This window comes from Calonectris borealis, chromosome 15 (assembly GCF_964195595.1).
Source record: "Calonectris borealis chromosome 15, bCalBor7.hap1.2, whole genome shotgun sequence".
NCBI classification, from domain to species: Eukaryota; Metazoa; Chordata; class Aves; order Procellariiformes; family Procellariidae; genus Calonectris; species Calonectris borealis.
In genome coordinates, this window is record NC_134326.1 from 19,350,133 (window position 1) to 19,372,496 (window position 22,364).

At 42.5% G+C, this 22,364-nt stretch overlaps 1 protein-coding gene across 2 annotated transcripts in view; it reads right to left on the reverse strand.

Moving 5' to 3' along the window:
- Nucleotides 1-6,537: 6,537 nt before the first annotated feature.
- The window catches only part of FSTL4 (follistatin like 4), a 227,217-nt gene continuing 211,390 nt past the window's right edge, over nucleotides 6,538-22,364 (reverse strand). For both annotated transcript variants that reach the window (XM_075164561.1, XM_075164560.1), the window contains 5 exons: nucleotides 17,642-17,760; nucleotides 14,649-14,798; nucleotides 13,955-14,062; nucleotides 10,767-10,876; nucleotides 6,538-7,691 (listed from right to left, as the gene is read on the reverse strand). In XM_075164561.1, coding sequence (XP_075020662.1) covers nucleotides 6,989-7,691; nucleotides 10,767-10,876; nucleotides 13,955-14,062; nucleotides 14,649-14,798; nucleotides 17,642-17,760 — 1,190 coding nt within the window. In that variant the 3' untranslated portion in view covers nucleotides 6,538-6,988. The remainder of the gene's footprint in view (nucleotides 7,692-10,766; nucleotides 10,877-13,954; nucleotides 14,063-14,648; nucleotides 14,799-17,641; nucleotides 17,761-22,364) is intronic.

Here is a 22,364-nt window from a genome sequence, read left to right on the forward strand (position 1 = left end):
CCAGCTTCAAAGCTGAAGTTGTGTTTAATACAGAGCTGACTTTGTGCTGAGCAAGCTTGGGAAGCGGAAAACTGCCGAGGGAGCAGGGCTGGCTGGTGCTTACTGTCTGTGTCAACATGTGGTACCTTCCCGGAGGAGTTCAGCTGTGCTCGACACGGCAGGGAATTTTATTTGCACTAGGACTAGATGTGCTGATGATCTGGGTGAAGAGAACAACCTGAAGCTTCGCTATGAGGTGGGATATAGACCATTTCAGATCAGCCACTTGAAAGAAAGTGTTGCTAGAGAAGGTAATTAATAGGCCAGTAGTTAGCCTCTATTTGTGGTCCATCAATATTTTTGACACTATATTTTAAAGTAATTGTCTTGGATTCCATGTAAAAATAAGACTGGAGCCCAATGCAACACTCCAAATACAGATAAATATTAGCTGCTCATATTGAATTGTCTGCACAACGGTGTGTTCAGGGCTGATGTTAGGAAAATTCTGCATTCTTAATGCTCAAAAACAGTACAGTAGGTACTGGCCTGCAGGGTGCAGCTATGCTAAGGCAGAGAAGGGTTGAAAGCAGAAAATAATACAGTTGTTTGAAAAAATAAAAATTACTAGCAGATGCCTTATTACTCTTTTCTAGCTTGGTTGGACCTGCCTAAAGAAAAGAGAGGTGGGAGTCCAAGATGCCAGCCTGGTCTCCCTGCCTGACCCCACTCAGATCAGGCTTTGCAAGCCCTCAAAGCAAGTCCTCTGGAGAAATTATGCGCTTTCCTACGCAGAAACTTCCCTCCACTTTCTGGAAGTCAGTTAACATTGAGTTTACTGTGGCCTTAACTAAAACATTAAAAACTCTCCCTCTGCAATATTCCTTGCAGTAAGAAAGAAACGTCCTTTTCAGGTAACGCTCCACTCTGCTCTGCCGTGATTACAGGGCGGTGGAAGTCCAGTCGTCACTGCACCCTCTTCTCGTGAGTGAAGGAGTAGTGGAAGGCATGTGGCTCTTGGGTCGGGCATCCGATGGGGCCATCAAGCCATGCACCGCGTCACGCACATGCAACTGTGGGGAGAAACCTTTGCTAACCCAGGAATTTGAGTCTTCTGGAAATGCCAGTGCTCTGACCTTTGTAAATTGGGATGGGCTTCTTGTTTGATTTAGTGCTTGTCTTGTTTACCAGACGCAGCTGGCTTTCTGCTCTCTGCTGTGCTTACTGCCTTTATCTGATGGCTTTGGACAAGTGTCAAAGACACCATAGACTGCCAAGGGTTAGATGCTGAAGTGCTTAATTAAATGAGCCTCCAGGCAGTGGCAATTTGCATGGTAGAAGCACCACAGCAGGGCTCTTTTTCTCTTTTTTTTTTTTTTTTGTTTTAAGTTAGTATTGGGAACTGGTTAAAAAACCCAGTGATTTCTGTTGGGTCTTGCTTTTTGTCTTACAACTACAAGCATTTGTAAAATATGACCCACAATGTTTCCCAAACTTAAGATGAGACACGCAAAAGCCTTGTTCACCTTTGAGTTTTGTGCTACCAACATGAGCTTTCAGCCCTTTTTCCGGAATTTTCTTTTTTCTTACAACGAGGGACAAAGAAAATTACAAGAAGGAAAAAAAATAACTCAAAGGAAAACAGAGCTTCTTTACTAGCCAGTCCTGTCTGTGAGGACTGTAAGTCACCAGAGCACCCTGTGTGGAGGTGCTGAGGGTCATTAACTGCACTGCCTGAAGGCACCGGTACATCTTCCCACCGGGCTCCGCGGGGCTGACCTTTCGTGCTGTACACACCGCTGAACTGAGTTATGGGCAACAATTTGGCGGGTGCAGAGAGTAGATCGGGCCAAGAACATAACAAGTCGCACTGGTCACGCCTAAACCATCCTGCTCTGCCTGTACGGGCTGTAAATCCCACCTCATTGTACCGGGCAGCCGTGGGATTTCAGCATCTAAGGTATTTTGGCAAATGTATTAGGCTGGGCTGCAACAGCCAGCTCGCATTGCATGTAATAAAAAATAAATGAATAGTTGCAGCTCTGTATTTGCAGCCCCCTTCATCGCTGGCAACACGGCCCCAGCCCGGGCTACAGCTCAGTCCCACCCCTCGGGCACGAGCCCCGAGTCAGTGCCTTTGCATTTCAGGGGCATCCTGATTTTTACCAGATGTGAGCAGAGGTGAGGTTGATGCCTGCTTGTCTCTTTTCTCCGTTTTCAGGGTCATTTAAAAAATCCTTACAGCCTTGCTATTTCATTCATTATTTTTAGAGATCCGCATTAAAAAAGAACCAACCCTCTTGTTGGAGGCAGGTTAAAGGGTGACATTTCAGATGTCTTTCTTCCTCTAGCAGACAGGAGCACTACATTCCTGGGCTCACTGTTCTTGGCTGGGAATTTGTCCCAGCCTCCACACCAAATCGCTGCGCCATCTCTTTTCTAAAAGAAACACCCAGGTTTTCCTGGTCTCCAGATGGAGAGATTTCCCTGTGTTTTATTTCAGTCTGCTTCAAAAAGCAACAAAGGAAAAAAATACATAAAAATCTCTTGCTCCAGAGGGGACTGGGGGAAGCGGGCAGCGGCTGGCTGGGAGGACGCGATGGCGATGCGGCAGGAGCTGCGCCCACATCGCGGCTGAGGTGCCGAGTGCCGCAGCACCAGGGGAGAGATGCACGAAGGGGGAAGGAGGGGTGAAATCCAGAAGGGAGCTCAAAGCATTTGAGGAACAGCAGCTGTGGTACCTGTCGTGAAAGCACACAGCGGGCAGCGGAGATGCATGCGAGGGAGGGCGGCGGGGATGCTTGCCGGGCAGGGGGGATGAGCTCTTCGGAGCGAGTAGCAGCACTAGAGGAGGTAAATAGAACACTGAACACTGCTTTGTTTGCCATAACCTAACTATATTGTAGGGGTTTTGGGGGGTTGTTTTTGGTTAGTCCAAGAGAAAATGTGCAAAGCAGTGAGTCAAGCAACAAATGCGGGTTTCAGATGGGAGGCAGAATGGGAGTTGTAATCTGGCACGGAAACCGGGCGCTGGCTGCTCGCCTTGCCGGCGTTAGAACAAGCAAAACTTACTCCCAGGTTTTCTAAGGGAGAAATTACCTGAGCACGAGGTGGCAAGTCATAGGATACCCAGCAGACAGGGAAACCCCTGGGGTCGAGTGGCCCAGTCCCAGTCCCAGGGGTTCAATGAAGAGGGGCAATAGTGATGCATGTAACCCTAGGGATGTTCACTTAAAATAAAGCTCTGCATCGGGAAGGACAAAGGGGTTCTTAGGGAAACAAATACACAGGCATCATGGCATGCCCGTATCTTTGATGAATAACCACGTTATTGCACTCATGTCAACTCTTACGTCTCCCCTAGCCTCAGTTCCCGCTTTCCTGTTCATTTTGTTGACCTGCTGTAAGGTCATACAGGGAATTAGCCGTTATGTCCTTACAGAATTGAGATCTTGGCCTTTTTATCTGTTTTACGCAGTACCTAGCACACTACCAGGCACTCTAGTAATTAAGACCTAATCATGGTATAAATCAAGTAAATAAGTACTTGTCAACAGGTCATCAGGACTCGTCTGTCTCTCGGGCAAAGCCGTCTTCACGGAGGTCAGCAAAGCCAAACAGCCCAAGTCCTTCAGGGCGGGTGACGGGTTTTTCCATAGCCCCCCTCGCCCAGCCCCTCCGCAGGGGGTACCGACCAGCCCGGCAAGCTTCCCGTCTCCCACCCATCCTGCCGGCATGCCCACCTCTGCCCACTGGCATCTTCCGGGCATTTTGTTGATTTTTTTGTGGTGGTAAAAAAAAATAATCAAAGTATTAAATTATAAGAATATGTTAATTATTGTCAGAGATTCCAAATTAAGGCACTCGTGACTTTTCTCTCCAATTTAAAAGAAAAGTGGACGGTTTCTAAATAGTCACTGAACTGCATAGTTAAAGATGTTAAGTAAAAACTCTCACTCATTCAGAAAGTGCAAATATTAAGGGAAATACTGTGACAAAACAGTATTTCCATTATACTGCTGTTTAACCTCAACAATGAATGGAAAATACAGCTGATCTTGGGACTAGAGTCTTATTGTCAACCAGGGACTGTTTTTTCCCCGTGATTCTAGTGTCAGAATACCCAACTGATACATAAGTGTTATAGGATAACTAAAGGGTCATTGATTCAATTTAAATTCATTTCAATTAATCACTGTGATTAATTAATTTATTAGCTAGGAATTAATAGCGAATTGGTGGAGAACACGAAGAGAGTGGGAAAGAAACTGCAAACAAGGAAAGGTAGTCTCTTTTTGACAGAGTTGAAAGGCAAAAATGAGTTGAAACATTTTTTGAGTATATATAAAAATTCTGTGTCATAAAAAAAATAAAATCAGAGTAACAAATGTGCAGCACTTTAATGTCAGATTTGACTGTCATTGGAACTGTTCACAAGTAGTGTGGACAATCTAAGTTGTACTTCATTTTCTAAGTATGATATATAACCATTAGGATAATTTAGAAAACACATCACCAGAACTTGGGCTGAAAAGGGAAGAAAGGGAACATCTTTGGAAGGTCCAAGTGGGATTTTTCAAGTGAACACTATTCCAATATTTTGCGACAAACAGGAAGAAGTGAGGTCTGTTACACATCTTTCACAGCCTATATATAAACCAGCCTCAAGAATATTTACCTGAACAGATATATACAGGGTTTTTTAATATTCTTAAAAAAGTAATATTTGCTTGATCTATGACACAATGAACGTCTCTACAGGGAAACTTACCATAGGCATAATAAAATATTCAAGAAGTCATAAAAGATAACACGAGAGCAGTGTTTGGCCTTGGTAAAACACATTTAGAATGACTGCAATGTATGGATATGCTTTGTTCAAGAAAGGAGTTGTGCATATTTAAAGGTACTTACAAAGCTGGTCTTCTCCTTTCCTTGACACAGGTATGTTTCCTAACCAGATGAGTAGAAAATCATGGACACCATGCATTGCTAAAGGAAGGCTACGCCAATCTGTTTTCCATGTCTGTGTTGCAATGATGGGATAGTCTCTTCTAACCCCTATGGCTCATAAGTGAAGAGAGATGTAGGTTTCAGCCTATGGGTGTTGAAGGGCAATTTCAAGGATATCCATGTTTAATGAATTCATAGGATTCAGCTCCCCTTCTTTGTCTGTCTGAACAGATTTTGATATATTCTCTATGGAACCGAAATGGTTTCAATTACTTCAGGTCTACGGCCATGCTAAAATGCTACTCTTCTGGTAAAGTTTAACATTTAAAGCAAAGATTACCAGTGTTAGTCTGCATCCTTCTCATTTAAAATCCCTCTGTATGCATTGTGAAATGGGTGAATTCAAGCATCTGTGTTGGAAAATAATTACTGTGCCACTACATATCACTGGATGCGTTCAGCAGCTGCTTTCGTACAAACTCTGGGCAACAAGGTCATTGGCAAAACGAGCTGGGCCTTTCGAAAGGCCGACGGGTGGCTCCGATGCAACAGATGTTTCCCTTCAGAGGGAGTTTTCATCCACATCAAGACCGCATTTCCAAAGTGGCACGTGGGATGCAACCGCTCGGATGCGCCCGTTGGTGGTGGCAGTGACGCTCACCTGGTTTGCACCGCTTGGCGAGCCATAGCTGCTCTCGCCCCGATTACTTCATGGTGATGGATATTGAAAGTTACAAAAACGCAACTAGAAAAGTTTTTATGTCTTTCCAATGTGCAAATGGATCTACATTTTTATGGGAACTCAACTGAAATTTCTCAATGCCAGCTGTTGCATTCTAGGGTAATTCATCTGGTTTTACATGAATCTCTTTGCTCATAACTAAAAGATAATTGACTATAAACAAGTGTACTATAAATGGGAAGAAAAAAAATCACAAAGAAAAATTGTCTCCCAGGATGTCTGAAAAGAAATAGGCAAATTAAGGCTATGACTAGAAAATGAGTGAGTTTTCTATTAAAAATACCCTCTGTCATTGTAGTTACTATTTTACAAAGAACCGAGTGACTTCAGTGCTACTAAATATTTAATGAGAGAAACCAACGATTTCTAGAAGTGTTGCTGCCTCCTATGGGAATAACCATAACTAATTCTCTGCCCCCGAAGAGCAAATTTTGCATATTGTGCCCAAGCTGACCGCACTCACAAGCTGCTGAAAGACTAATGCCCCCTTCTCAACCAAATTTTTTACAAACTCTGACCCCCCCTCAGTGTTTCCTGGCTTTTACCCACTCTAATGGCCTGGATATTTCATGCCAAATTTCTCAAATACAATCACACAAATATGCATTAGAAGAGGAGGGGGACTCATAACATTGCCTTCAGTAGTACCAAGAACAAAATTAAGCGCAGAAGAAAGCGAGCTGACAGTTACTATTTCTGTTACGCCTCCTTCTGAAATCACATCTGTGAATCCTCCCAAAGCCATCCTGCAGAGAAAACTGATCAGTTTTCATTAAATCGCTCTCCTAGGCTTCTGTGGTTTGAAAACGTCTCTCTGATGCTTAGTTTCCCTCACTATCCAAAGGTGAATTTTAACTGCAGTCATTGCTCCTGTAGTCTCTCTGTGTTGGGGTGGGGTAGTCAGCACAGCTAACGGGCAAGGTATACAGGAAAGAAAACTGATGGCTTGAACGTAACATAAAAGCTCCTCAGTATGGAAACTCAGAATCTGTTTTGTTCTACAGAATCACTAGGTTTCGTGGCTTATATGATATCTCAGTGGAGATATTCGCTTCCCAGCATTTTTCTCATAACCACAAATCACACCCCCAAATAAAAAATATCCCTTCAAAACCACTTCCTATTAGCAGAGCATACCTTAGATTATAAAACTTGCAAGTAGACCAGTGTTGTACCATGAAGCCTATACAGGGGTTTTTTGTTTTTTCTTTTTTTTTTTCCCAGTGTAAAAATATACAACGCTACTGCTCATTTGTTGCAGTGTAAAGGTCCAACCGGTACTTGCCTGCCAAAGGCTCTACTGCTATTGCCCTTTCATACCTCTCCAACCCAGACCACTGTGTTACCCCTCCTTATACCTGAAACCTCACAGCGTAACGTATTTTGCCTCCCGTTTATAACAAACAATGAATCTTTAGCTGGTGTAATGAGATACTGTCCAAATAATCCACTGTCTTTCATAATTCTGTTGTAATTGCTCCAGGGCCAGTCTTTTGATGTGATAGGGTCCTTTAAATTCTTCAGTACATTCATTTTCCCCGTCGACAGCTCTACAAAAAGCACATCTGTTTGCAAATGTGAAGTAGCATATATATAGTACTGATTGCCTTCAGTGAAAGAGGGTTGAAATGTCAGATCAGATACGTGTATGTTTGTTTGTAAGTCATAAATCAACTTGATTTCCCCTCGGACAGATAGAGCCTGGACTTTGATCCTGCCACTGTCTTCATCCGCACTGACCAAATAGCGTCCGTCCGGTGAGATATAAGGTGTGCCCGACACGTCGCTGTTGGGGCCGATGACGGCATCGGTAACACTGTCAATAACGAGCTGCGGCGACGCAGCCACCGACCTATTCCTCCTACACTGGACAAAGAAGTAACCGCCCAGGTGGGTATAAGCCATGGTCTGCGGTACGCAGCTGTAGTTTTTGAAGTTGATAGTCTTGATGTAGGTCACAGTTTCCAGGTCAATTTTGTGAACTGCGGATTTCGATTTGTTAAAGATGAAGCCAAACCTGAAATAGAAAACATGACACTGAAGTCATCTCTGGAGACACGGTGATATGCTTGAAAAAAGACGAAAGTCAGCAGAACTGGGAAACTCTACCCTGTTGGTTTCGGAAGTGTGTGAAATAATGCTGTCTTTTCTGTAAGAAACCTCTCTCGTTCTCTCACGTTCTAAAATGTGCTAAAAGAAGGTATATATTTCATTTAAAAATAGCAACCTGATCCCTGAAGCTTGAATATGTGTTTGGGTATTTGAATAACATCTTCAAGAGCCGAAGCATTTACGGGGAAGACCAATTTACAATAGGAATGATACAATGTAGGCTACTGTTGACCAGTTTTGCATTTAATATGTTTCAGATCTAGAGAGATGTAATTCAATATATACTCACGACTTCTTCAATCTCAAAAGAGAAACCCGTTCAAAATAAAGCATATCCCTGCCAGGTTGAGGCCAGAGAGCAACTTCGAGCTCTATGTATAACCACTGAGTGAAGACCATGTCCAACCCCATGTCCTCAATTATAGCATCAGAGGGTAGCTGTGATGTGCGTTTGCTACCCCTGGTGCCTGGGGACCACTGCAGGAGCTGGAAAGGCTGAGCTGTAGAGCAGACTTTGTTAAGCACCATCCTGCCAGCCCAGGGAAGGTGTAAAACATTTCTTGAGGAACATAACCAGCCAGGGTGCACTGAAGAAAAGGGGTCTTTGTTTTCTGTCTCAAGAGAGGGCAGACAACAGTGAGCAGAGAATAAATGTTCTGTAAAAGATATACGCTGCAGCACATCTGACCTTTGCTGAAGACAAGAAAAGGTCAAGAATAGCCAAGAAAGGTTTCTGCTTAATTTGAGAGGGAGCCCATAGAAACAGCCTGTTTGTGTTCCCCTGGATTCACAGGTCACTGCTACTGACTTACAAAAACTTATTTTACATCAAGTATCTTTTCATCCATTCAATGCAGACGGAAGGAAACGAAGTGAGTGCTTAGTTTTGTATCTCTTCCCCGAAAGATGTAAAATTGCTTTGTGAAATGTGGAGGACAATGTGCTTGCGTGCAGATAATATATATTTTGTTTAAAATACTGGGTTTATTTCTTTATTCTTAATCCATCTGTCAATGAGACATTCAGCAATGATTTCACTTCTAAAGAATGAGCCAATGTAGTGTATGATCCCATGAAAATCACTGGGCTAAGCCTTTCATTTTCCCATTATACTCATATCCATTAGAGACTTCAGAAAATATCTGCAGTGGAGATTCGCAGCACACTGTGTGTGGGGAAATTGGATATGACACTTGTATTTCTCCTGGATGAATGCATTTTAAGTACACTTTAAAAAATGCTTTCCCTTACAGCATTTTTTTTCCCCAAGACTTCCTTAATACTTGGCCCAATGCCCAAAGAAGTTAAAAAATGGTTCTTACCATAAACTTAAATTTAAAAAAGTGGGTCAGAATGTGTTTTATATGCACACAGCTGCAGAAGAGGCACAGCGCTTGCATGAAATCTGTGATCTGAAATCTCGAAGAAAACCTTGCACTTAGAGAGTTTTTAATAGACAACAATCTACCCTGGGAACTAATAAAAATGGATACATTCCTAGATACCCATCTGAAATAACAGGCAGCTGAAATACATATGCAGGATCATTTGCATACAAATATTTTTTGGCTCACGGAAGAGATTGCTTAAATATTCACCTTCCTGGGAAATGCTGGTATTGCCATTTATTGTTTCTGAGTGGAGAATTTAGAACATGATCTCAGTAAGTCTCATTAGACTGTGAGCAATTATTTTTCTGTGCTGAGGGTGAGAGAGAATGGACAAAGATCTGGCCGTGAACAAATGAAATAGGAAATTAGGCACAGCATTCTCTGCTTTGCATATGGAAAACTATAGACAATTATCTACATTGAATATTTCTTAGGGAAGATCATCTGCATACAGCTGATTAATCACTCCGAAGCAAAAATACAATAAAACAAACCAACAAAAAAAGTCATTGTTCCACCTTCCTGTCTTTGAACCCAGACCATGCCTTCTCATCTCAGGCTTTAACATTCAGCAAAGTCATCTACCTCCTGGCACTACTATTAGTCATAATGATATTTCGAAAGCAAACTGGAAAAATGAGGTAGGGAAAAATTAAGAATGACAGCCATGAAGTATGTTTCATTACTTTGTGTTTCAGGAAGCAAAGTTATTTATTTTGGATCAGATTCAACACATAATCATTTAAGTGTGACCCCCTTGTCGTCGGTTTTCACTGCAGGGAACCTAAGATTAATGTAAGGAGTTACATTATGAATTTTCAGTGTTTAACTTAGTTAAACTATACTGGGGACAGAAGACGGTTAAACAGTTGTTATAACATGGTAACAACAGAATAAATTGCTGTGCAGTTATCATCAATTTTGATAATGTTAATGGGAGGCTTCCTGTTCCTGCTGGGAAGCAGCCAGTATTACTCCAAGTTATTAGTATGTTAGTTATACAATCTCATTAACCACTACATCACATTAACATTCAAAAATGATAGTTCATAGAAGTGGTTTTTTTAATATGCAGTGCATAACATTTTTCTGCTCAAACCATACATCTCACATAGAGATCCAATATTTGAACAAGTAAATAGTCGGAAACACATGGAGAACCATGCTTTATGCTTCAGGCAGAATAAACTTTTACCACTTTAGGCAATAAATCTTTGACTAGGTTTCTGCCCAGATCCATTAAGCGGTTTTGAGGAGGGAAGGCAGCTTTCTGGCCATGAAATTCCTGGCATAAGCAAGCCAGGGCAGCGTGTCCTGCTTTGCTGCAAGGAGGCATCACTGACCAAGCTGAGGTCTGAGGTTAGGACATCTGTGCGTGGTCCAAGGGGAGTCCAGTTTTTTTACTTGCTGTTTCACTGATTTGCTGAATAACTATAGGTAATGTGCTCAACCATTTCTCCATTTCACTTGTGAAAATGGGGGTAAGAGTAGTTAGCTTGATCACGAATTCATTCATTAACATTCACCAAGTGCCGTAAGGGAAGAGAGCAGTATGGCCACTCTTGCTGTTCATTAAGATAATTTCTTACCTAACGTGATTAATAATAAGATTTGTTGGTGGTATAAAAAAATCATCCACGCCTTCAAACGGTGTGCGGATAACATGCTGAACCTCCCCTGCACTTGCCTCTGGTATTACCTACAATAAAAACACACAAGGTTGACTACAGGAAAAGCAGCAAGTAAGGCAGAAAGGTAAATACAGATTATACAGTCGTACACGGTACTGGGTAGCTTTTCCCAGGGATGTGGTAGATTCAAATTGATTAATGACTTCAAAATATTGTTTGGTGTAGCTGTCTTGAAAAAGGTGTGCTAATAAATAGTATTTGAGGCTTGACATTTGTAAGGTAAGTACACAATTCTACTTTCAGAAGATGTTTATATCTCAAGAAAGAGCAGTCATGCAGGAGCTGAAGTAGTATGACAACACTAAGGCCATAATAATTTATTCCTCACTAAAATAAACATTTATGTCATGGTCATATTTATTAATCTCACTTAGATGCACAGCGATAATTTACCAGCTTGAAGGATCAAACACTAACTCACAGCAGTTAATTATCACTTTGAAGGAGAACTGTTCATCCATCCACTGCACCATATAAAATTCAGGGAAGAGCAGAGAAAGGCCCTTTGGCTGTCCCTCCCGCCCCGCTGTCCTCCAGCACAGCGCACACCTGCACGGCCATGGGAGCTCAGCTCCTCCACTGCTCCAGAAAAGGAGAGGTAGAAGTTTTCAATAACTAAAATGTTAAACACTCAAATTGTTTGCACGGTTCAAGATGACTTTAGTCCATTCGTTAGGAACTTCTGCTGCTCTAACGTGCAACAGTAGTTGCTCTGAATTTATAGCTACATAATTCAGTAAAGAAATGCTAAAAGCCTACAAGGTTTAGTTCAGACAGCTGTTCGGGTTGTGCCATTTAGATTTCTTCCAATTAGATTGTTCAAGAAAGATGCCCACTCTTGCACAGTGCTTTCACGAGGCCAGACATTTGCTTCCCGCAAGCCAGTAATGGCTAAACAACAGCATCCCATTAGTCGGCTGCACGGGCTGTTTGATAAATCCCTGACTTCCAAAGAACAAGTGGAAATTTAGATCAACCTCTGCAGTAGCATCTTTGTTAAAAAAAGGTATTTTGTTGCATGTCTGCAACTAACCACTGTGGCTTTTAAGAATGAACTTTGGCAAATTAGTCACTGCCCACCTTTTGGGAAAGAAGGCTGGAAAAAAGAGAAGATCAGCTGATGCTGATCTCATTTGCTACATGTGTAACTGCACTTCATAAAGATAACAGAAAGGACTATCTGAGAGCTGGAGTCTTATAACAAGTTTCCAACTGTGCAGATAGTGTGTTCTTCTTAATAATCACATGCTTGTGCCATCTCTCCTTTAATTACAGAGTCCTCTCACAGCTGGATGGAAGAAATTAGGTCAGAAAGGGTAAAGAGAGCCCATTTTGTCTCCTTATGCCCTGTACAGGAAACTGCTCATCCCCAGGTGAGACAAGCTGGTGGCATCTGGCATTGCTTCAGAAACCTTCATTTCTTTGCCCCCATTCTGTTTCTGGTGTCTTTTCCTGAAAACGCCCATGTTGAGTTGCTGGTCCATTCTTTATTATTGAAAGTCTGCAGGCTGCAGCCGTTATCTTGGATGGAGCATGTGGCTGGTGGGGATGGCTCGTCCCACCTTCACGGGGCAGCATCTCCAGCAAAGCCTTGGGCAACCCCACGGCTAACACAGACTCCAGATTTGTAGGTTTTTAGGTCAGAAAGCACAGCCACCCTTCTTTTCTGCCTGTTGGGGAATGCTTTAATGTAGACTTAGAAGCAAACATTTCTGGTAGAAGGAGTATTCACATGACACCTATGTTTCCAGAAAGGTTGGGCAGCAAGTGCCAGAAAAGAACTACTAGAGAAGGGTATGTCTGGATGGATCAAATCAGCTCTGGTGTGAACTCTGTCATATGACATACAGCAGCAGCAAAATGCCCAATTAGATGCCTACACTTTGTGTTTCTGTACTGTCAACAGAAGAGCGAATCCTCTAGGACAATCCAGAAATGGAAGTTAATTTAGTTGTCCAAACCTACGTGCATTACTGTGCCCCAGTATCACTGTGGGTCTGATGGTGCTGAGCGTGGAGGAGCTCCAGGGACCCCACTGGCACCCCTCCAGTGGAGTCACTGACACCCAGTAACAGAATTTGTCCCTGAGGTTTTTCTTTTGCTGTTCATGGTTTTTTTCATGCCCTAGAGAGCTCCTTTTTGCACTTTGCTGTGAGAGGAACAATTCTACCATATTGTGCTCCATCATCATCCAAAAGGAGGCTGAAGGCTTGTGAGAGACAAGTGACAAAATGAGTTTAGAGAAAATAAGTAGTAATTTAGTGCACTGGCAGAAAATGTGGACTTCTCCTATGTGAAAGATAATAAGAGGTAAATGCCTTTACCAAACTGGAGAACTGGGTGGTTTTGCTCAATGCATAATGAGGGTGATAGGCCTGTAATCCTGAAAGAGATGTGAATCTTGAGGCACTGTACAGTGCATTCACCTTTTAATGTTTCTTTTTACATGCAAGGCCCCCAAACGCTGCAGACAGAAAAATCTGCAGGTCACCATAACGTCTGAGAAGGGTGCGCTGCAGCTCTGCAGTGAACACACACTTAGTCCCTACCTTAGGCTGATCCTTGAATGTGTTGGTCAGCCCGACTTATACCTCCAATGAAACACTCCCAATAGCCTGAAGAGTAACAGATTTCTATGCAGAAAGTACGTTCTCTGTGGCTTCTTGGTACCCACTGCTTTTAGACCTCAATCGAGTTAAAAAGAAGCTGCGCTCACGCGGGCTGCACAAATGACTTGGAGCATCGCAGGCTTGTAGTGCTCGCAGTCAGCTGCCAGCCCTTGCTGTATGACTTTATGGCACTTGGCTCTGTCATCAGCCTTAAAACAAAACAGACCTTGGCAACGTAGCAGTCCTGCTGCCAGCCTACGGCACAGTCATTGCTCAAAAACAAATTAAACAGCAGGAAAAATATGTGGGGATGGATGGAGGAGGGATGAATAAAACACACTAGATATGCAAATGAAAGAGCAGCTTTATATCCAGACCATTAAATGCTGTTAATTACCTAAAACCAACCCGCCACCAGCTTGCTACTGATGATCCCAAGCCAAGGAAGGGCAAAGGCTCAGGTGCATAAGGACTTACCTGCAGCGTTGGTGAGGACTTCCGCGTGTCACCCCAGCTAAGCACCCAGACTTGGTCGTGGGACTTGTCATAATGTAATTTGGTTGGTAATGGGTCAACATCCAAGGACTTCAAAAAAACAGAGAAAGGTATTTACATAGTGACCCAAAAGCGCATGACGAATATTATATTAGTTTACTGCAGACATTCCCATGCTCCACTGTTACACTCATTTGCACAGCTTTGCCTTCAAATCAGTTGGGGGATCAGCAATAGCACCAGCAGTAGAAAAATCTGGCTGCTCGGTGCCGTCTTCCAGCTAGACATCACTCCATCTTATGCTGTTACTTACAGCCAGTACATCAGGGGCCAATTTCTGCTTGAGTTATACCCACACCAGTTCATTCTTCCCAACCTGCTTATAACCGAGGTCAGGCAGCATAAGCCAGAAATTCATCCTAGCATTATTTTACCACACTAGCTGCATGTCTGGCTGCAGATGCAGCCCTGAGACTGTGATATCCAACCCACAGAGGAGTTTTTTCCTGCCAGCGAGGTTACAGAACAGCAAATGACACAGTGTGACCCCATGGGTGAACGCAACACAGGCCCAACTTTTTAGTGATGTCAGCAGATCCACTGGGCAAAGATCTACTTTTTTGTCCCATATCAAGTCTTTTGCTGTCAGTGAATAAAGAGTTCCCCTTGTAAGTACCTGTATGGCTTTCTGAGTCTGGATATCAATTATCATTACTCTATTCTGCTTAGGCTGTGTCACATAAATGTACTTGTCTCTGACATTGACCGCTGAAGCCCAGAGGCAGGACTGAGTGCCTTCACCTTCCACTCTAGGACAGATCTCTTCCTGAGGGGGAAAAAAAAAAAAGAGGAGAAAAGGTTTAATTTCTATGAGTTCAGGGTCTGGAGCAGCAAGAAGGTTAGCTTTGAAAACCATAGGAAAAAATTCCCTGAGGATTCCATTAGGATGATATTTTTCCCCTTTCTTCCCTGGCAAACATGAAATAATTATTTTATCAGGTACCACGTTGCAGCCCAGCTCTACCCAGTGACATTAAACAGCTGGACTTCCTGCAAACTCACATTGAATTTGAATAACCACACAGTCTATGGATCTATCTTTTGAAGTACGCCGTGGTTCACCAAGACTTGCAGTGCTGTCAGCATTCATTAGCAATAGAAATACCACTTTCTGCTTTGAAAAAACAGTGATTTACATTAATTGAATCACAGCTTTATATTTTTCATAAAGTCTTTGTTTTCAGTTCAGGAGAGCATGCTCTAAGATGCTTGTGCTCAGGCAAACAGCAGCAAAACAAGCAGGGACCTACAGTCTGTTGCTCCAACACAGAAACTTCCCCCTGTTCAAAAGGAACCAAATCCTGCTGCTTTGGACCAAATCCTGTTCACAGCTGCCTGACGCCATATTTTGTCTCTGATCCTCCACTCACTGAGTCCTGTGCAAAACTAGTATTAGCTTTAGTGGGTGCTCACTAAGTTTGAAGAGTCACACCTGATCTCACCAACAAGCCTCTGCACGTTGGCTACTTTTCATCACTCTTGCTTCTGTTGAGTTGCTTTATTTGAAAGAGCATTTCTGTGGGATCAGGCTATGGTGTGAAAACGAGGGTAAAACTAAACGAACAGTGAGCACAACTGTTGGTTTTAAATCTTGTCAATACAACAGCTGGGTCACTTTAAGTAATGGCACAACCTCCCTAACAGAAAAGCCATTAGAGCAGCAGAGCTTGTTCAGGAAAGAGGAGGTACAAGAAAACCCAATGCCAACACCAGGTCTGTATCAGAGCGACATTTATGGATAAAAAAATTTCACCTCTACGCAGCACAGCTCTGCCGGCTAGGTACCTTGGTGGAGACCATGTGTAAGGCTTGAAGATACAAGACTCAACAGCTTGGCTGCGTTTTCATTTCTGGCCCTCCAGCCAGGCTGGGGATCTATGCTACTGGGAGGCAGAAGATGCTACAAAAGCCCAGCCTTGGGCTTCGGCAGCCGTTCGCGCAGCCAAGCACCTGACAGCCTCCAAACTGCCCTCCTCATCCTCAGCTGTGCACTGGGGCTTGGGCTCTCACAACACAGCATCCGCCCAAACCCACGGGAGCAGGGAAAGGTCACTGGCCTTCCTGCTACAGTGCTCAGCTGCAGCTGCTCTATCTGCTTTTGTGCCCTCTAATAGCAAATGAAGAAACCTTTGTTGTAGAAACCCTCCTGAAGTTGCAGGCTGGTGTCACTGTCTACATGGCAAACACTCAAGATACTAAAAGGGAAAAGGGAGGAAAAAAAAGTCAATCCTCCCTATACCAAGGCAAAAGACCCAATGATATCTGTTGGAAACCCTTAGAGGTGTCTCTGAAAGGCAGCCAAGTAATGACGTTAAAAATCCCTTTTATGCCCACCACTGGGCTGACATTATTTCCTTAAGTGCCCTCTCTCCTTTGTTCTTTTCAAGCTGTTTCTCCAGAACCACCTCTTCAATATTTACAGCTCTTTGGAAAAGAAACACAAGATTTCTGTCTCTGAGTAGCAACAGCTCAAGTGTGGCTTAATAATATTAAGCCCATGCTAAGGACCAGTCTCAGGTCTGGATTTCTACTAAAGTATATTAAAATCCAGTAGAAAAAAACCCAGTATCAATGACAAATTTATTGAGATACTGAATACAGACTCACAAGAAGATCCTGACCCATGGCAGCAGAGCCTGAACCAGCCTGCAGGGATCACGATAGTGATTCTCCCCTTTTATTGCTCCCAAAATTGAAAGCAAGACTGAGTCTTTTTCTTCAGAAGGGAGCCACATTCTTAGCTTCCCCTTTTGAAAAAAAACTAAATAAAGGAGTGACTAAAAAAGCATTTCTGGATGTATTTCAGCACCTGTGTTTTATGAGAATTGATAGTTTCATGAGCATATATATGGTGCATGTTACGGTGCAGGAGTACATACCACAGGTCGCTGAAAACATTGGCCTCACAGGGCCTCCAGGCACGTGTTATCCCACTTGCCATGTCGAGCTCCACTGCGTACGAGCCAGTGCTCGATGTTCACTGACACCTGAACAGATTTTCCTTGTGATTTCCTAAAGCAAGGGTTAGGTAAGCTCAGTGCTGGCAGAAAATGCCAGACAGCAAACAAGGATGGCGTGGGTCTCCGGTCCAGTGGCAGAAGATGCAGAGGACCAGCATGGCACAACCACCTTCTGTGCATTCTTACTCGCCTCCCTGCTGTAGTTTAACCTGGGAAACTATTTCTAAAGAGCAGAAAGTAGCCCACTCCTTTGCCTATGGAGCCATCTAAAAGGGCCCAGTTAGCACCAGTGATGATGTGTGCATCTCTCTGCTATTGACTTTTGTACTTCCCCTACAGCCCAGTGACAACTTTTGGGCATGGATATGTAAACAGTTCAAAAAGGACAAGTGAAAGTCTTTTCCTACGTTTTGACATGATAACTAGTCAAATTCTCTGCAGCGTGTCAGTAATCCTCCATGTCAGTCATAACTTACGTGGTTCCCTTAATTTTCAAGTGGACAAGATGATATACCTCAGGGATGCCACATGAAGTCCACTAAGCTCCAACATCGCTGTGTCAAACGGGTCCTTTAGCAATCACAACCTTTGAAGAGATTAAGAGAAAGTTTCCCAGCTGTCGGCTGTAGCTGCCAGGTTTAGGACTTACATAACTTGTGAAAATCCTCTCTTCGGGCCTTATGTGTCTCCGGATTTCACATTCGTTTGGCTGAAGGACTGTGATCCCATCATCAGAAAAGACATAGAACATATTCCCAACGCTCAGGCCTTGAAGGGGGATAAAGCAAAAGGAGTAGGATATTTTTTTTTGGTATGTATCCATAGCTGTTAGGACTTCTTTGAAGAAATTTCCCTCCTCCCCCAACAAACAAAATCTGCCTTACATAAAAGTTGGTCATTTGGATGCAGTCAGTGCATTCACAAAATCAAATTTCATGTCACAACGAGGGCTTCAAGGAGTGAAGAGGTACAGACACATTCAAAAATGCATTGCCTTGGTGGCAGCGGTTGTATGCAGATAACTATGCTCAGATCTTGTGCCTAGGTACCAAAGCAGGATTTGATTACAAGAAGCCCCTGTATTGCATTGTTAACTCCCTCAGATTATGACTTTGTTTTTTTTCTATGATTTCGTTAAAAATAGCTTGCTAATAATTTGAGAACTGAGAGAGAAGCTTTAGTTAAAATTAATCTGAAAGTTGTCCTGTTACAGGTAACTTGTCTTGTAACTGTGATGCAAAATGGAAGTGCTTAACATCTGTTCCACAAATGAAAATATATATATTTCTCTATTTTCTTAAACTATCTGGATGAACTAACTATAGCCACCAAAACAAATACATTTTTGAAATCTTGCAAACTGTAATTCACAAATGTGGAATAGTTCAGCATCGCAATAGCACTCATTTATCCAACTGGGGCATTCCAGGAGATTTGGAAAACTGGCTGTCTGTCATTGCTTTGCTGCTAGGAGATCGTATTTTATCATTTCTGTCAGGCAGAAATGCCTTAAAACACTGATAATTTAGTTGTTCTTCAGCTACATGCAATTGCAGTAACAAGCATCTTTAAAAAATGTTCAGGATCTTTTCGAACACTCTAGTTAGAAAGATCCAAGCATCATTTCATCTTTTTCATACCACCACCAATACGTGTTTGCAATGACCACTGTCACCCCCAGTAATGTTGATAGTGTACTTATCTGCCAACAATATGGTGATGTGAGAATTCGTAATTTCTAATTAATTACATTTTACCCATGGAGAAATAAGGTCCCGGTTCTACACATCTGAGCAACGTTCAGCGTTACAATTCCCTCGGCTGGTCCTGTGGTGGCAGCTCTGAACACTGCTCACATCTACAGAGCTTCTCGCACCTCTTAAGTGTTTGCAGGATTGAGGTCTAAATTATCATAGGAAAACTCCACAGTAAAAATGTGTAATTTGGATAAATGCATTTTTGGAAAATTTTGTAAAATACATAGTCTTTAGTAAGGCTACAAGGGGTTTTTTGGTGCTAAAACCCCCTCTTTTTGTGCCAAATAAGTGGCTTCAGAGTACAATGTCTCAGCATATGGTGTTTGCTCTACCGACAATGTTCAAGTTGAGTCTCTCTAAACCATACCACAGAAATACCCCAGTTAGGGCATCAGGCGGGTACAGGAGCCGTGATCCTTAAATGTGATGCCACAGTGAGGGATCATGCATGTAGGAAAAAAGCTACCGAACTTCCATCAAGAACTGAAGTTATCTTTACCGACTAAGGGCTAATTTTTTCTGAGTATATTGTTAAAACATTTCATTCGGGCACTTTGGACCAAAATCTGCGCTCACAGCATGCACACAACTCCCACCTGCTTCAGTGGGATTTGAGTGAATATATCAGAGGGCAGAATTTGACCCTGGCTGGAATGAGTGCACATATTTTCATGAGTAAAGGATTTTAATCCTAAGAAGTGGAAACAGGCAGGCAACAAATTATGACCATTGTGAAGATGCTTATTACTATTCTCATGCACAATAGGAGCATGATTTTGTCTGATGATCCTATTACAATGAGGGTGTATTTCAGAACTAAGGCCCTAATTAGTCACAAAAATACTTGGATAATAATTTTACCCCAGGTTTAGAGTGAGTGACTTGGCAAGTCCCACCACTTATTTTACAGTAAAATGAGTGCAAGTTTTTCTGCTGACTGGTTAAAATACGATACAAATTACTAATAGCATTCAGGTACTCTTTTTAAAAAAAAGTTTACCAATTTAAATTAAAATACTTTTTCAGAGAGTAATCTTCACACTGATTTGTAGACAAAGCAGTTTTTTTACTAGACAAACTGTGTGATTTACAAAGTATTTGCCAAGTCTTGACTGGGGTACATCTCTAAACAAGCTCATGGACATCAGTAAAACGGACTCCACTCTTGATTATATTGCTGCAACTCCTCGGTCTGGGGAATTATTTCAGTACAGAGGTGGGCAATGGAGAATTTTGCACAGTTGTGTTATTTACACTAGTGAGGCAGGTACTAGATTGGGACTAATGAGGATGGTTTTTCTTTTTTCCCCTTTTTAATTGAAGACACTTCAGGTTGGATGACACAACCAGTTCAAAAACTAAAGGCTTTATAAAAAGCAACATAACTCATCTGTATAACAAAAACCCTAATATAACAAAAACCCCATTAAGAATGGGGAGGGTCTCCTAAACATAACAGTTCTTATTTGAACCATTCTAGATGAAGTCAACTCTAACATCTTTATTTTTAAAAAACTTCAGGAGGACACGTGATGACAAGAGTTTTCTTTATTTGAGGAATACAGTCTCCATCTGACTGTACCTTTGTATTTCCCTCCTTTGAGATCAAAGGGCAAATTTGTCACTGTGGAATACTCTCCTCTGATCTGATACTTGAGTAATTTTCCTCAATTTAATCTAAATGCTTGGAAGTATTTTAGAACTTAAATTTGGTAACAAAAAGGCTTTCAGCTTTTTAAGTGCATACATTCATATAACTGATGATTGCCTCCCTTTATCCAGGTATAAAGAAAGCAACACTCACTGCAAAAATGAACACTGGCATGAAAACAAATCTCTACCTTACATGTGGGCTACTCGTAGTTTTCTCTGTACAAAATTTAAAAACTAGTTTGTACATTGAGTGAATATTGCACGTGCTTCCAGTTCCATGTTCAACTGGCTGGTCATGCTATGTGCACTCATTTCTTGAGGTTCTACTTGTGCGTGGTCTGTGAAAGGTTTTGAGAACAGACTGATAGACTGACTTTTAAAATGACCAACTACTTGTGTTAAAACTTCAACTTCCAGCAAAAGCTTGTTCTACACAATATTCTGTCTAGGCGTCTTCCCAATAGCTTTAGTTACTACAGACCTTGTGGGTGTGAGGATACGATCATTTTAAAGGAGCTCAAGTCTGCCAATCTATTTGTTACTATTGCTACTTACACATAAGTTTTCATTTTAATGGAATTGAAAGAATACATTAAAATGTAAAAACAAAAATACCATTCCTCTCTTCCAGCTTTCTCTGTGCCAAGATTTCACATGCTCAAGTATGTTCAATGGATTCTTTCTCTAGAATGAATGTGCTGATCAAATACTATAGAAGAACACAGGCAGGGGAATAAACCTGCTCTAAAGATACTGAATTGTTTAGGAACATCAATAATAAATCTGCTTTTACTGCCCATGTTTTCCCTGTACATTGCTCATACTTTTATTTAAAATATGCAAGGTTGATAAGCAGTAAGTCCATATTGTTTAGCAGAATTATAATAAGACTTTCCGCAACCAACTTCTTAGTTGTTCTTTAAATATTACTATACTTCTACATATGGCAGGGTTACCCATCTACTTTCTTTAAAAAGGAGCATAAGGGATGCAGTATATAACCAGCCACGTAGCATCATGCAGATGATGCTGGACCGATTAGATGCACTAGAGAGTTCACTTCCAAGCAGAAGGGAAATAGCAATTCTTAGTGCCCATAATGCCATTTACAGGAACGTCAGCAGTAAAGAGACACTCTTCATTGCCATGCACCAGGCACTTGCAGGTGGCGTATTTGGGAATAAGTGCTGGAGAGCTGTCTTAGGCAGCTGTGCCACATCTCATGACCTCCAGTCAGCTGCGTCTGCTGCGTGTACACGTCCGCAGTCAACAGCAGGACAGCAGGTATGCATCGGGCGTTCGCATACCTGGCCGAGGTAGTACCGGTCATTAAGGGCTGGTACTTTCCTTCTGCCCCTAAAATCCTTTGGGCCAAGCCACGGCAAACCAGAAAGCTCCAAGCCAAGGGCATGAAGCACAACTGTCATTTTGGGTACCTGGAGGCACTACTTATGAAAGGGTCTTTGCACCCTCCAAAGGCAGAGCGAGTGTGCAGCCCTTCCCGGAGGAACAACAGGAGGGAAGGGTGTTTGCAGTGGGCAGGGGGAACGCTGTCAAGAGCAGTTTGGATGTGCACAGGGACCTTCCCCACAAGGCTGGAAGGACACCGAGGTCCCAGCTTTCTCATATGCAACTGGCAGATGTAAGAACTGGCTTACGCCTGGACTTCGATCCAAGAACCTTCCTCCACGCTCGCAGCCCCCAGGAGCCCGAAGCCAGGAGGCTCCCCATCCATGCACCTGGGCACCGTACCTACAGAGGCAGACGAGCGAGCTGCCTGAGAACTCCTTGGGTCTTTGCATGATGTGTCTTGCTGTGCGTTTTGGATATTATGGCAGCACAAGCACGCACAAAATAAAATAAATTTTCATTTCAAGTGCCTCCATAATATCTTTGAGTCAATTAGCTGTTTAGGATGGGTTTTATTCTAATTCGGCTTCCAAGATACACAGATGTTGACCT